Raw genomic sequence first — 16,041 nt, 5'->3', positions numbered from 1 at the left:
AGTAACCTGTTGTTTGAGGCCTTAGTGCACAGATTCACTAACAGTAACCTGTTGTTTGAGGCCTTAGTGCACAGATTCACTAACAGTAACCTGTTGTTTGAGGCCTTAGTGCACAGATTCACTAACAGTAACCTGTTGTTTGAGGACTTAGTGCACAGATTCACTAACAGTAACCTGTTGTTTGAGGCCTTAGTGCACAGATTCACTAACAGTAACCTGTTGTTTGAGGACTTAGTGCACAGATTCACTAACAGTAACCTGTTGTTTGAGGACTTAGTGCACAGATTCACTAACAGTAACCTGTTGTTTGAGGCCTTAGTGCACAGATTCACTAACAGTAACCTGTTGTTTGAGGACTTAGTGCACAGATTCACTAACAGTAACCTGTTGTTTGAGGCCTTAGTGCACAGATTCACTAACAGTAACCTGTTGTTTGAGGACTTAGTGCACAGATTCACTAACAGTAACCTGTTGTTTGAGGCCTTAGTGCACAGATTCACTAACAGTAACCTGTTGTTTGACGCCTTAGTGCACAGATTCACCAAAAGTAACCTGTTGTTTGAGGCCTTAGTGCACAGATTCACCAAAAGTAACCTGTTGTTTGAGGCCTTAGTGCACAGATTCACTAACAGTAACCTGTTGTTTGACGCCTTAGTGCACAGATTCACTAACAGTAACCTGTTGTTTGAGGCCTTAGTGCACAGATTCACCAAAAGTAACCTTAGTGCACAGATTCACCAAAAGTAACCTGTTGTTTGAGGCCTTAGTGCACAGATTCACCAAAAGTAACCTGTTGTTTGACGCCTTAGTGCACAGATTCACTAACAGTAACCTGTTGTTTGACGCCTTAGTGCACAGATTCACTAACAGTAACCTGTTGTTTGAGGACTTAGTGCACAGATTCACTAACAGTAACCTGTTGTTTGAGGCCTTAGTGCACAGATTCACTAACAGTAACCTGTTGTTTGAGGCCTTAGTGCACAGATTCACTAACAGTAACCTGTTGTTTGAGGCCTTAGTGCACAGATTCACTAACAGTAACCTGTTGTTTGAGGCCTTAGTGCACAGATTCACTAACAGTAACCTGTTGTTTGAGGCCTTAGTGCACAGATTCACTAACAGTAACCTGTTGTTTGAGGCCTTAGTGCACAGATTCACTAACAGTAACCTGTTGTTTGAGGCCTTAGTGCACAGATTCACTAACAGTAACCTGTTGTTTGAGGCCTTAGTGCACAGATTCACCAACAGTAACCTGTTGTTTGAGGCCTTAGTGCACAGATTCACTAACAGTAACCTGTTGTTTGAGGCCTTAGTGCACAGATTCACTAACAGTAACCTGTTGTTTGAGGCCTTAGTGCACAGATTCACTAACAGTAACCTGTTGTTTGAGGCCTTAGTGCACAGATTCACTAACAGTAACCTGTTGTTTGAGGCCTTAGTGCACAGATTCACTAACAGTAACCTGTTGTTTGAGGACTTAGTGCACAGATTCACTAACAGTAACCTGTTGTTTGAGGACTTAGTGCACAGATTCACTAACAGTAACCTGTTGTTTGAGGCCTTAGTGCACAGATTCACTAACAGTAACCTGTTGTTTGAGGCCTTAGTGCACAGATTCACTAACAGTAACCTGTTGTTTGAGGCCTTAGTGCACAGATTCACTAACAGTAACCTGTTGTTTGAGGACTTAGTGCACAGATTCACTAACAGTAACCTGTTGTTTGAGGCCTTAGTGCACAGATTCACTAACAGTAACCTGTTGTTTGAGGCCTTAGTGCACAGATTCACTAACAGTAACCTGTTGTTTGAGGCCTTAGTGCACAGATTCACCAAAGTAACCTGTTGTTTGAGGCCTTAGTGCACAGATTCACTAACCTGTTGTTTGAGTAACCTGTTGTTTGACGCCTTAGTGCACAGATTCACTAACAGTAACCTGTTGTTTGACTGCACAGATTCACTAACAGTAACCTGTTGTTTGAGGCCTTAGTGCACAGATTCACTAACAGTAACCTGTTGTTTGAGGACTTAGTGCACAGATTCACTAACAGTAACCTGTTGTTTGACGCCTTAGTGCACAGATTCACTAACAGTAACCTGTTGTTTGACGCCTTAGTGCACAGATTCACTAACAGTAACCTGTTGTTTGAGGTGCCTTCAGTAACCTGTTGTTTGAGGCCTTAGTGCACAGATTCACTAACAGTAACCTGTTGTTTGAGGACTTAGTGCACAGATTCACTAACAGTAACCTGTTGTTTGAGGCCTTAGTGCACAGATTCACTAACAGTAACCTGTTGTTTGACGCCTTAGTGCACAGATTCACTAACAGTAACCTGTTGTTTGACGCCTTAGTGCACAGATTCACTAACAGTAACCTGTTGTTTGAGGCCTTAGTGCACAGATTCACTAACAGTAACCTGTTGTTTGAGGCCTTAGTGCACAGATTCACTAACAGTAACCTGTTGTTTGAGGCCTTAGTGCACAGATTCACTAACAGTAACCTGTTGTTTGACGCCTTAGTGCACAGATTCACTAACAGTAACCTGTTGTTTGACGCCTTAGTGCACAGATTCACCAACAGTAACCTGTTGTTTGAGGACTTAGTGCACAGATTCACTAACAGTAACCTGTTGTTTGAGGCCTTAGTGCACAGATTCACTAACAGTAACCTGTTGTTTGACGCCTTAGTGCACAGATTCACTAACAGTAACCTGTTGTTTGAGGCCTTAGTGCACAGATTCACTAACAGTAACCTGTTGTTTGACGCCTTAGTGCACAGATTCACTAACAGTAACCTGTTGTTTGACGCCTTAGTGCACAGATTCACTAACAGTAACCTGTTGTTTGACGCCTTAATGCACAGATTCACTAACAGTAACCTGTTGTTTGAGGCCTTAGTGCACAGATTCACTAACAGTAACCTGTTGTTTGAGGCCTTAGTGCACAGATTCACTAACAGTAACCTGTTGTTTGAGGCCTTAGTGCACAGATTCACCAACAGTAACCTGTTGTTTGACGCCTTAGTGCACAGATTCACTAACAGTAACCTGTTGTTTGAGACCTTAGTGCACAGATTCACTAACAGTAACCTGTTGTTTGAGGCCTTAGTGCACAGATTCACTAACAGTAACCTGTTGTTTGAGGCCTTAGTGCACAGATTCACCAACAGTAACCTGTTGTTTGAGGACTTAGTGCACAGATTCACTAACAGTAACCTGTTGTTTGAGGCCTTAGTGCACAGATTCACTAACAGTAACCTGTTGTTTGACGCCTTAGTGCACAGATTCACTAACAGTAACCTGTTGTTTGAGGCCTTAGTGCACAGATTCACTAACAGTAACCTGTTGTTTGACGCCTTAGTGCACAGATTCACTAACAGTAACCTGTTGTTTGACGCCTTAGTGCACAGATTCACTAACAGTAACCTGTTGTTTGACGCCTTAATGCACAGATTCACTAACAGTAACCTGTTGTTTGAGGCCTTAGTGCACAGATTCACTAACAGTAACCTGTTGTTTGACGCCTTAGTGCACAGATTCACTAACAGTAACCTGTTGTTTGACGCCTTAGTGCACAGATTCACTAACAGTAACCTGTTGTTTGAGGCCTTAGTGCACAGATTCACTAACAGTAACCTGTTGTTTGAGGCCTTAGTGCACAGATTCACTAACAGTAACCTGTTGTTTGAGGACTTAGTGCACAGATTCACTAACAGTAACCTGTTGTTTGAGGCCTTAGTGCACAGATTCACTAACAGTAACCTGTTGTTTGACGCCTTAGTGCACAGATTCACTAACAGTAACCTGTTGTTTGAGGCCTTAGTGCACAGATTCACTAACATTAACCTGTTGTTTGAGGCCTTAGTGCACAGATTCACTAACAGTAACCTGTTGTTTGACGCCTTAGTGCACAGATTCACTAACAGTAACCTGTTGTTTGAGGCCTTAGTGCACAGATTCACTAACAGTAACCTGTTGTTTGACGCCTTAGTGCACAGATTCACTAACAGTAACCTGTTGTTTGAGGCCTTAGTGCACAGATTCACTAACAGTAACCTGTTGTTTGAGGCCTTAGTGCACAGATTCACTAACAGTAACCTGTTGTTTGAGGCCTTAGTGCACAGATTCACTAACAGTAACCTGTTGTTTGACGCCTTAGTGCACAGATTCACTAACAGTAACCTGTTGTTTGACGCCTTAGTGCACAGATTCACTAACAGTAACCTGTTGTTTGAGGACTTAGTGCACAGATTCACTAACAGTAACCTGTTGTTTGAGGCCTTGGTGCACAGATTCACCAACAGTAACCTGTTGCTTGACGCCTTAGTGCACAGATTCACTAACAGTAACCTGTTGCTTGACGCCTTAGTGCACAGATTCACTAACAGTAACCTGATGCTTGACGCCTTAGTGCACAGATTCACTAACAGTAACCTGATGCTTGACGCCTTAGTGCACAGATTCACCAACTGTAACCAAGATTGTGAGGACAGATACAAAGGCATTCAAATATACTTTCCTTTGTCACCTTAATTTTTGCATCCTCTTGATAAAGAAGGAATGTTTCACTTTACAACTCATATTACTTAGCATACATAGTCAACATGAACTTCTTGCCTTTTTGTTCTAGAGTCATTTGGAGCAGAATGCAACTCGGAGGAGAAAACATAAAACACATTCCCTTTGTACAGTACAGGAAATGTTCAACTTGTAGTATATTTGAGATTTCAAAAAGGCTTCTGAAGTATGTCATTTCCACTTTGAAATTTCAGACTTGATTTACCCTTAAGAAAAATGTATCAACCCCTACAAAAATGTGTATTATAATGCCAATTATAATCCACATAATAATTCACATTTCCTGCTGAAGCAAACTGGCTCAAGTTAAGATCCTACATCTGTACTTGGAGTGATGAAATGGATGAAAATCAAACCCAACGATCACTGAGAATGGCTTCCAGCGGAACTCTTTTGGACATTATTTTTGAAAGGTACTTATTGGAAGTACCCAGTGAAATATAATAGCGATGAACACTATCTAACACTGTTTCATGTTTGTTACCCCTCTACTCTACAGGACACCGAAATCATTAACACTGCGATACTGACCGGCCGAACCGTGGCCATTCCCGTGAAAGTTGTCTCTATTGAAATGAGTGGAGTCGTCACTGATGTCTCGTCCTTCGTAGAGTGCAAGTCGTCTAACGAAGACATTGTCAAGGTATGGTACAGCAGATTCCCACTTAGGTTGCAAAATTCCAGTAACTTTCCCCAAATCCCCAGGTTTTCATTATTGGGATTTCTGGAAAACTTGGGAATTTTGGGAAAATTACCGGAATTTTGCAACCCTATCTCTCCGATCTTGGTAATGCATCTGATACCGAATGGAATTCCACCGTACTCCTACACACCCTAATGGACCTGCAGCACACTTTAATATACCATAATGCAAACATGAAAACCTCATTATATGGCTGTCCCCCAACGGACGAATCAATGGATGCTCATACACGTACTGGTACACCAAAAGGTTACAAAGCACAGTTATAACTATAAAGGATATAGTTTTGAAACACTTATCTTCTCTGGCCTAGTCTGGCCTAGTCTGGCCTAGTCTGGCCTAGTCTGGTCTAGTCTGGCCTAGTCTGGTCTAGTCTGGCCTAGTCTGGTCTAGTCTGGCCTAGTCTGGTCTAGTCTGGTCTAGTCTGGCCTAGTCTGGCCTAGTCTGGTCTAGTCTAGCCTAGTCTGGTCTAGTCTGGCCTAGTCTGGTCTAGTCTGGCCTAGTCAGGTCTAGTCTGGCCTAGTCTGGTCTAGTCTGGCCTAGTCTGGCCTAGTCTGGTCTAGTCAGGTCTAGTCTGGCCTAGTCTGGTCTAGTCAGGTCTAGTCTGGCCTAGTCTGGTCTAGTCTGGTAAAATCTGGTCTAGTCTGGCCTAGTCTGGTCTAGTCTGGTCTAGTCTGGTTGCCACCTTGTCTCCAGACCTGAGAGTTTACTTTAGCTGCATTATCTGGTGCAAGGCATCCATTTCCATCCATTTTCTTTGACTAAGGCTACATCCCAAATGTCACGCTATTCCCTATTTACTGCACACATTTTTACCAGAGGTCCTGGTTGGAATTACTGCACTAAATAGGGAATAGGGTACTATTTGGGACGCAGCCTTAGCCAAGTAGGGCGACTGTAGTGCTGTAAAGTACTACTTAAGTAGTATTTTGGGGTATCTGTACTTTACTATTTTTTTTTTTTTGACAACTTTTACTTTTACATCACTACATTCCTAAAGAAAATGATGTACTTTTTATTCCATGCATTTTCCCTGACACCCAAAAGTACTCGTTACATTTTGAATGCTTAGCAGGACAGGAAAATGGTCTAATTCACACACTTATCAAGCGCACATCCCTGGTCATCCCTACTGCCACTGATCTGGCAGACTCACTATACACAAATGCTTTGTTTGTCTGAGTGATGGAGGTTGCCTCTGGCTATCCATAAATAAATAAAAAAACAAGAGTCGTGCCATCTCATTTTCTTAATAGGGAATTTGAAATGATTTATACTTTTACTTTTGATACGTATATTTAAAGTAATTACATTAACTTTTGATGCTTAAGTATATTTAAAAACAAATAGATTTTGACTTTTACACAAATATTATTTTACTGGGTGACTCACTTTTACTTGAGTCATTTTTCTATTAAGGTATCTTTACTTTTACTCAAGTATGACATGTGGGTACTTTTTCCATCACTGGATGACTGGAGGTGAGGAGACGATGCTAGTGTCCTGGGATGACACACAAACACAACGTTGGCCCGTTGGGAGCCCACTGTGGTAGAATACAACGTCAACTCCCATTTGTGGATTGAAGAAGGACCCACATTTTGCCTTCATACCCCATAATCAGCAGGGGTAAATCCCATGTATCTGTAGAAAGAGTTGGATAAAGGAGGTTGCAACCTCTGAAATGTAATCCAACATTATTTGGTGATTTTCTCGGAGCACGTTTGATGACAGCATCACGACACCTTACAGAACGTGAGAAAAATCATACTCATTTTTTTTATATTGATTTAAGCGTTTCTGTTCATTTAGATGATCACGTGGGATTATCACAAGCAGAGTGCACAACAATAAATGCATGTGTTCAGAATAAGTGGAGGGAAAAGCATCAACTGTACAATACAGCAAGAACATACAGACCACACCTAATCTTATTCTGACATTGATATGTGTGATAAGACTAGGATCTATTTGTCAGAGGGCAAATCAAAAGCGAGACATTTTGTCATTAATCTGTTTGTGAGAAGGTTTAGAATGGTTTCAAGGCGAGCTGCATTAGCTCAATGTTATTGAATAGACCTCGCTTCGCTGCCCTTGCCATTGAACTTTAGAGGATAATGCAAGATGAGACCTTCAAGCCGAGACAGTTCTATAAAACAATCCGCCGAATACAAAAGAAAGGTTCCTAAAGATTATCCACAAAGGTTGTGTGGTTGTTCAGTTGTGTGGTTTTGTGCTATCCCCATTGCATTTTGTGGTGCCACATTATTCATACACAGCACTGTAATATAGATCTGTTCAAATCAGATTATTCTATTATTCTATTCGCGTAGCCTAGGTGGATCTGTGGAACACTCAAAACTATAGGCTCCGCTCGGTCTATAAGTAAAGCACATAGAGAATGTCTTGTCATTTAAACCAGGCCTCACCATGTGCACACTGTAGGTTGTGAATTCCAAATGCGTGGGCTTCTGCTTAATTTTTGTATGTTTTTTTTTAAACAAAGCATTTATTTTTTATTTTTTGCTTTGGCTATTCGCCAACCTGCCATTGTTCTGTTTTTGTTCCCAACTTTTGGAAAAGGTTATGCTGCTCTCATTTCTCTTTGCTGAGGCGTTTATTTGTTTGTTTGTTTCTCCCTCTTTGAAATAAATAGGCCACAGTATATGTCAGCGCTGCCGGATAACCCAATCCCATTTGACTGTACACAGTGTGTGTGTGTGTGTGTGTGTGTGTGTGTGTGTGTGTGTGTGTGTGTGTGTGTGTGTGTGTGTGTGTGTGTGTGTGTGTGTGTGTGTGTGTGTGTGTGTGTGTGTGTGTGTGTGTGTGTGTGTGTGTGTGTGTGTGTGTGTGTGTGTGTGCGCGCGTGTGTGTATGTATGTGTGAGCAAAGTAGGATGATTTGGCTATTAAAGACCACATCTGTGCTCTGCTCAGACGGAGTTCATTCTGCTATTTTGTGTTGTGTTGTGCAGGGTGTGGAGGAAGGCACAGGAATGGGAGGCAGTATGGGGAGAAGGCAGGCAGCAGAGAGGGAGGCTGGGCGAAAGGAGGTGTGGGCTGAGGACCCTGTGGGGATTTGTCAGCAAGCGGGAGACATGACTCCCCCAGCTGATCCTTTCTCCCAGGGCTGTGTGTGTGTGTGTGTGTGTGTGTGTGTGTGTGTGTGTGTGTGTGTGTGTGTGTGTGTGTGTGTGTGTGTGTGTGTGTGTGTGTGTGTGTGTGTGTGTGTGTGTGTGTGTGTGTGTGTGTGTGTGTGTGTGTGTGTGTGTGTGTGTGTGTGTGTGTGTGTGTGTGTGTGTGAGTCACTGTAGCCATCTGAGGACACAGATAAGGCAGTGGCGGAAAGCCTTGTTCCATGCCAGTGGTCATCCAACCCTTGCCCTGCCAAGCCCTCTGTTTCCTCCATTCTGCACTCACACCAATGTGACACATTCACCTTCAGCCAACGACTAGGCTTAAATAAGAAAGGCTTTGTGAGGCAGTGAGATAAGTACACCTGAGTGGTCTAGTGTTTCAGTGTTGTCTCCTTGCTGTCTGTTGTGCTATTGTATATGAGAGGTCTCGAAGAAGTTCGTATTATTGTTGATGGCCTCACAATGAGGATATAATCCAGTCAATGAGAGCATACAGGCCCAGATGTGTTTTTTTAATGATTGTATCCTACTAGAAACTGGTTTTGAGAGATTAAGCAATGAAACGCTGTGTTTCGCAAATAATTCCTTCAGTTGATTAATAAGTTAAGGGGGATTTTTAAAGAGAAGTTTATTGATTATCATACTGTACCTTCCATCAATCAAAGTAGGTTTTCATAATGGCCACTACAGAGCAACATTAACCCAACTGGGGTGTGTTCATTAGGCACCAAACGAAAAGTAAAATAAACTGAAACAGGGAGGGTCAACCCAAACTTGTACCTTAACGCTTGATTTCGCTTTCTGTTGCAAAACATTTTAAAATGTTTGATGTTGCATGCCCTAATGAACACAGCCCAAGTTATGTTTTATTTTTCCATCTGCTCCACCTCCAGCAAGAAAACAGGTGGCATTGATAGGCCGAAATCCTGTTTGGAGGCACATGTTGAAGTTAAGCTTGTAAGCAGAGGTGAGCCAGCATGGGATCTCCATCACTAAATGGTGCTCATTGTTTCTCATTAGATCCATGCGCATTAGTCAGTAGACTAAGTACTATCAGGTCAAATGAACCTGCCAACCTTCTGTGTTCCACATGCATGCAACTCAACGTACATGCACAATATGTTAAACCAAAATAAACATGAAGTGACCCGTGGAAAAACAAAGCCCGACAATACAGTATTGGAATTCGTTTTGTTATCAGAGCTGCCAAGGAGTAAAGATATGGATATACTGTGCCGCAGGCGGGTGGTGATCCTTTTTGATCCTGGATCTCTGTCTGTTGGTTTAAACTGAGCCTGGATGCCACCCTAGCGGGTAGTGCCCGCACTGTCTTTCTTTGCTCCGACCCTACCCAGGAAATCTGTTGGCACCATGGAAGATGCCACAGCACATTAGAGGGCTGTGTAGCGACGACAGCTCGCGGCTCCATGCATGAGAGCACTTTCACGGGCCCCGCTGGGCTACTGACACCCGTAGTCGTTAACAGCTTTTGACTCGCAATTAACCAGCCAAGTTTATTAGCTGCCTGCAGGAGCTGGGATCGTTTATGCTAGCGCAGTTAGCAAGGGTGAGTGAGAGTGATAGGAAGGCTGGTGTTAGCATTATATAGATAGGGAGGCCGAGAGTGGTAGGTCACAGGTGTGGAGGGGGCACTGTGTTTTGGTGTAGAGGATGATGGTGTGTGTGTGTGTGTGTGTGTGTGTGTGTGTGTGTGTGTGTGTGTGTGTGTGTGTGTGTGTGTGTGTGTGTGTGTGTGTGTGTGTGTGTGTGTGTGTGTGTGTGTGTGTGTGTGTGTGTGTGTGTGTGTGTGTGTGTGTGTGTGTGTGTGTGTGTGTGTGTGTGTGTGTGAGAGAGAGAGAGAATATGGGGACAGGTACACTACATGACTAAAAGTATGTGGACACCTGCTCGTCGAACATCTTATTCCAAAATCATGGGCATTAATATGGAGTTGGTCTATTACAGGCTATTACAGCCTCCACTATTCTGGGTAGGCTTTCTACTTGATGTTGGAACATTGCTGCAGGGACTTGCTTCCATTCAGCCACAAGAGCATTTGTGAGGTCTGGTACTGATGTTTGGCGATTAGGCCTGGCTCGCTGTCAGCATTCCAATTCATCCCAATGGTGTTCAATGGGGTCAGGGTTCTGTGCACGCCAGTCAAGTTCTTCCACATCGATCTCGACAAACCATTTCTGTATGGAGCTCACTTTGTGCACAGGGGCATTTTCATGCTGAAACAGGAAAAGGCCTTCCCAAACTGTTGCCACAAAGTTGGAAGCACAGAATCGTGATTCATCACTCCAGAGAACGCGTTTCCACTGCTCCAGAGTCCAATGGCAGCGAGCCTAAGAACCTAAGAACCTAATTATCATGATTCAGTATGAAAAAAAGTATATTACCCTGATTCCAGCTGACACCCCAGATCTCTGCCAGAGAATGATGATCCCAAAATTCCTATTCACACAAAGGTGACTACAGACAGAAAATCTGAAAACTTGATTTACCAGAACAAGGGAAACGAGGGAAAAGACTCATCTCTCTCCTCTATCTGAAGGCTTCCCACCCAGCCTGTATGGATTGCAGAGTGGAGAGGCCTGTCTGGATGGACTGGGTGTTTTATTAACCCCCCCCCCCCTTATGATGAATCCTCAACCCTGAGAAGACTGGCGAACCCGACCTCCATTTGCAGGAGATTAGCTCCTCTGATTACAGTGTCAGCTGCCTCCAACTGCCAGATAAATCATCGATGGTATCCCGAAAGCAAACCCTGCTATCTATTACAGTAAATCATTTAGTACTAAAGGGATGGGTATTTATGAGAAATACTGTGCTGGGTGATTTCTTGGAGAATGCTGGATAAAAAATAAGTAAACAGAATTTTGTGTGCGGGCACCTGGTGTATTAAGCTTTCATATTCTATGAATTATCTGTTGCCTGAAAGCTTGTGTTAGTATATATATTCTGATGTGTGTCTCTGCGTAATTGTGTATAGATCATTACACTGAAAATAGTGGTGGGTTGTGGTTGATCATGGGCCTGATTTTTAAAGGCTTAGAGTATACTGTACTTTAGAGCCAGTTCATCCACTCAAGAAGAGACTCAAATTAGATAGGAGAAAACCTTCAAGTAGTGTTGTTTACACTGTGTTCCCAAATATTTAAAATTACAAAAATATAGCCCCTCGTGGCAAAATATTGGAATAGTCACAAAGGAGGATTATTGTGACCTAATAATAATAGTACACATTAAAGCGAAAAGGAAGACATATTTTCCCTGTTTCCTTTAGTGGAATCTGAGAAAAGCTGTGCACCAGCAAATCCAATGTAATAAACTAGGTGGTGGACTCCTGCATCCATACTGTACTATATCACTTGTATCACCTGTCAACGGCAGATCATTATCATATATTGACCAATAACCTTTGTTTTCCACAGGTGTCCATGAATTGTGACTACGTGTTTGTGAACGGGAAGGAGACGCGGGGCTCCATGAACGCCCGTGTCATCTTCAGCTACGAGCACCTCAGTGCCCCCTTAGAGCTGACCGTGTGGGTGCCCAAACTCCCGCTTCAAGTGGAACTGTCCGACAGCAACCTGAGCTTCATCAAGGGCTGGAGGGTACCCATTCTTCCTGACCGCAGGTAGGACTCACCAACACACAGCTCCCCTTTGTGTGTAGTGTTAGAGTGGAGAGCACTGCTTTTTTAGAGATGATGTTTCTTGTATTTATTATTATTTTAATTCATTTTGAGGTTACTGCACTCTAGTGTGGTTTGCTGCACTCTAGCTGAGACACTAGCCTAGATGTCATTGTCTTCCTCAACTTAATGTTTTTAGTCTTTACCCCTTGCATTGTCATGTATCGTTTCAATTGTGCAGTCCATGTTTTGCTTGTGTCGTGTGTTTGTGTTACATGTCGTCCTAGTGACGCAATTCTATGCAAATCTGCCTAACCAATGTTTATGCCTCTTAGGCCTTATCTTTGTTTGCACAACTACTGCCTGTGCACACAGTTTATTAGAGTTTAAACCAACCCATGATTTCAGGTAATCAAACGTATCTCTCTTAATGAATTGAACTAAACTAAGAGGTTTGTCTGAGAACAGGACGTTAAGCAAATTCCAGACCGGATTCACAGCAAGCTTTTAGGTCCGGTTTCCCAGACACAGATTAAACCTAGTTCTGAAAAAACAATTTCAAAAGAGTTTCTCGATTGAGGATCTTTTTAATCCTGGACTAGGCTTAATCAGTGTTTTGAACCATCAACCACAATGAACAACATTAACTACTGTCTTCAAAACAGAACTGCAGAAGGCTTCATTCTGCCATTTTGGCAAAACATTTAGCACTTAACTAGATGTTTGTGATGTTGTCAGAACAAGGACAAAAAAAACACCTCACTGTGCATTAAACACTTTGATGTGATGTTTTTACTTTTTATATATATCAGATACCACCAAACTGCTATTAATTTAGCTGTAATTTAATCTCCTTTTATTTGGTCTCCCCTCAGAACACAAGCCATTTGGCTCACTTCTCACTCTGTCTCTCATCTCTCACTCTCGCTCTCTCATATCTCTCGCTCTATCTCCCTCTATCTCTCCTAACACAACACTGTTTAAGCCCTAAGCTTTATCAAGGGCCAGGTCTTTTGGACCGCAATGTGTGTGTTTGCTACATTGCAGCTGCATTGCTCACTGGCTGTGTTATCCAGTAATGTGTTCTAAAAGAGGACAGAAGTGTAATCGGGTAGGCCGGCCGATGTGCAGCAAAGCTCCAGCTGGTGTATCAAAGATCCTAATAAGAACAGACACCCTCTAAAGAAAAAAAACATAGGTATGGCCTTAACATGGGAAACTCTCTGACCTGAGCAAAGAGTCATGAAACTCCATGAGGAGAGTCACGCTGTCTCTCTGGTTTACTCTGAACTGGTTTAACTGAACACTCTTGTCTACATTCTTGTCTCTCCACTGCTATTGTGGCTTTGTTGTACAAGTTGAAAAACACAGGCGAACCGTGCCTTTTAGCCTTAAATGTCTAGCGTTAGCCGGCCACGGGACATGATGCATGCTAGAGTATTGTCAGACCTTTCAGGGAACACAGGACAGGCCTGCTTGATATTCAGATGGGCTTTGGGAATCAATGGGTGGGATATGCTTTGTCAGTCACTGACAGCCCACTGCCGCTCCTGCATCTTCACTTATCTGAAAGGATAAGTCAAAGCAAAGATTAATTAGCCTTGGGAATGGAGGAGAGCTTTTTAGCATTTAAGAGGAAAGCCGGCAGCTTGTCAGGCTGTTGAGAAACGTTTGGCAAGTATTACATCTTCTGGAGCAATATATTGGGCTTGGTTGGGATGCACTGACCGTGTTCTCCCCCTGTCCATCTAAGCATCCATTGATTTAGGAATGGAAGGCACATGTCCAAATCCTGCTTGTCTGGAAGTTTTTGGAGGAGTTTCGTGCCGGCTTGGATAACTTTTCCCTCACAAAGGGCACATTGGAACAGACACTGTAACAGATGTCCTCCACGTAGATTAGTGTTGGGCCTCTCATCAAATCAAGTGCTAAATTATATAATGATAAGAAGCAATTAAGAACATAAGCTCCCGAAACAGGATGCAGGATTTAACTACACTACAGCATATTCCACAAACATATTGAGTTACAAGATGCATCATTAAAGGTTATGATAAGCCATTGAGCTACTGCTGAAACGGCTTCGTAAATAGTACAGCAAATACATTTTGACATGATAACCCTTACTTTGTTGATGTCCACTTTGAAACTGGTAATGATATTGACAATGTTTACGGTTTTGACACTGCTAATGGTAGTGACACTTAACATCATTGACACAGTTTCTTTCTTTATCTCTCTCTCTATCTCTCTCTCCCTGTCTTTGTCTCAGGAGCGCCAGAGACAGTGACATAGATGACGACGAGGACGACCGGCGGGTGAGCCGGGGCTGCACCTTGCAGTACCAGCGTTCCCTTGTCAAGGTGCTGACCCAGTTTCACACCACCTCCACCGAGGGCACCGACCAGGTCATCACCATGCTGGGGCCCGACTGGCAGGTGGACGTGACTGACCTGGTTCAGGACTCACTGAAGGTGGTCGACCCCAGGATAGCCGAGCTGGTGGACCGCACCGTGCTGGTGGGCCTGGAGCTGGGCTCCACTGTACTGAAGGTATAGAAACTTGGCTAGGTCACCAAAGTCTGTAAAAAGGAAATGGCTTCTTTCAATTGCCTCTTTTACCTCATAGATGTTCGCCCATCTCATAAATGTTATAGGCTAGGGCACTAGAGGCAAATAGGAAATTGACACTGAGGTAGACAAAGTATGGATCATACTGACCAAAGTGCAGCTGTAATAGGCAGAAGCGCTCAGAGTGCACAACAAAATAGTTTGTGCTTCACACTGACCTAGACGAACTGACAGGTGAAAGAAGGAAATTAGACCTCTTTCTTCATCGCTTTCACCCATTTTGTTTTTGTAAAGGAAGCCTCTTTATAATGATGAAATGATAAATGACATCTGTCCAAACTTGCTTTTAAAGATGGCTCCATCTGCATAGGCATGTAGTCTATATGGGCTTCCGCTTAGCCTTCCAATATGCAGCTTTACCATTCAAACTGAGTGATTGATGGCATAGAAAACCATATTTACGGAAGGCTGTAAGAAAATAAAAGATCTCAAGCTTACACAGTATTTAATGGGACATTAGGAAAATGAAGAGTAGCCTATTTCTCACTACCAACCCATATTAGTGGAGCAAATAAAAAAATAAAACATGTAACCTTTATTTAACTAGGCAAGTCAGTTAAGAACAAATTCTTATTGCAATGACGGCCTATCCTGGCGACGCTGGGAAGATTGTGTGCCACCCTATGGGACTCCCAATCACGGCCGGATGTGATACAGCCTGGAATCAAACCAGGGACTGTAGTGACACCTCTTGCACTGACTTGCAGTTCCTTAGACCACTGCGCCACTCGGGTCCATTAATCTACTCTCAAAATAAATTATTTCACTTAGAGGGTTCACTGATGAACATAAATGAGTTATAAGATATTTTTCATTAATCGAACGCCATTTTCCAAACAATAACTTAATCGGGGGGGAGTAGTCTGGAAGATTTGATAATAGGCAACAGTTTAATCCCACCATCTTGACTTTAAGGGGTTTCATTTTGGAGCTAATTATTGTTTTTGAATGAAAGTATGGCACCACAAAATGTGTAAGAGTCAGATTTTGTATTGTTTTTTTGTTTAGATGCGTATTTATTTTACATTAAATGTATTACGAATTATGACCCTCACATGATTTTAGAGCTTTTTAATTGACATTCCAAAACCTCATATTGAGAACATTTAATTGCCAAACATTTAATTATTTCTAACAACACAGAATTAAACAATTAATAAGAGCCCCATGATGGTAAGGATTGCCCATTACTGCTTATCACTTATTAACCATCTTTTATTCACATGACTTTACTTAAATAAAATATTTCAGTTGTGTATATTACTTTTTTAAATTTGATGACTATTATTTAATTTCTTAAAATCATCGTCTCATCTCTGCTCAGGCTGTAGCAGCCAGACAGCCAGATAACCATCTAA

The 16,041-nt window shown here is 42.5% G+C and overlaps 1 protein-coding gene across 2 annotated transcripts in view; it reads left to right on the top strand.

Moving 5' to 3' along the window:
- Positions 1 to 16,041, top strand: part of tmem132e (transmembrane protein 132E) — a 337,250-nt gene that overhangs the window by 307,297 nt on the left and 13,912 nt on the right. For both annotated transcript variants that reach the window (XM_046327284.1, XM_046327277.1), the window contains exons 5-7: positions 5,074 to 5,217; positions 11,851 to 12,056; positions 14,326 to 14,605. In XM_046327284.1, coding sequence (XP_046183240.1) covers positions 5,074 to 5,217; positions 11,851 to 12,056; positions 14,326 to 14,605 — 630 coding nt within the window. The remainder of the gene's footprint in view (positions 1 to 5,073; positions 5,218 to 11,850; positions 12,057 to 14,325; positions 14,606 to 16,041) is intronic.

The sequence above is a fragment of the Oncorhynchus gorbuscha genome, linkage group LG02 (assembly GCF_021184085.1).
Source record: "Oncorhynchus gorbuscha isolate QuinsamMale2020 ecotype Even-year linkage group LG02, OgorEven_v1.0, whole genome shotgun sequence".
NCBI lineage: Eukaryota > Metazoa > Chordata > Actinopteri > Salmoniformes > Salmonidae > Oncorhynchus > Oncorhynchus gorbuscha.
The sequence above is the reverse complement of the archived record's forward strand: the minus strand, read 5'-3'. Positions and strand labels throughout refer to the sequence as shown.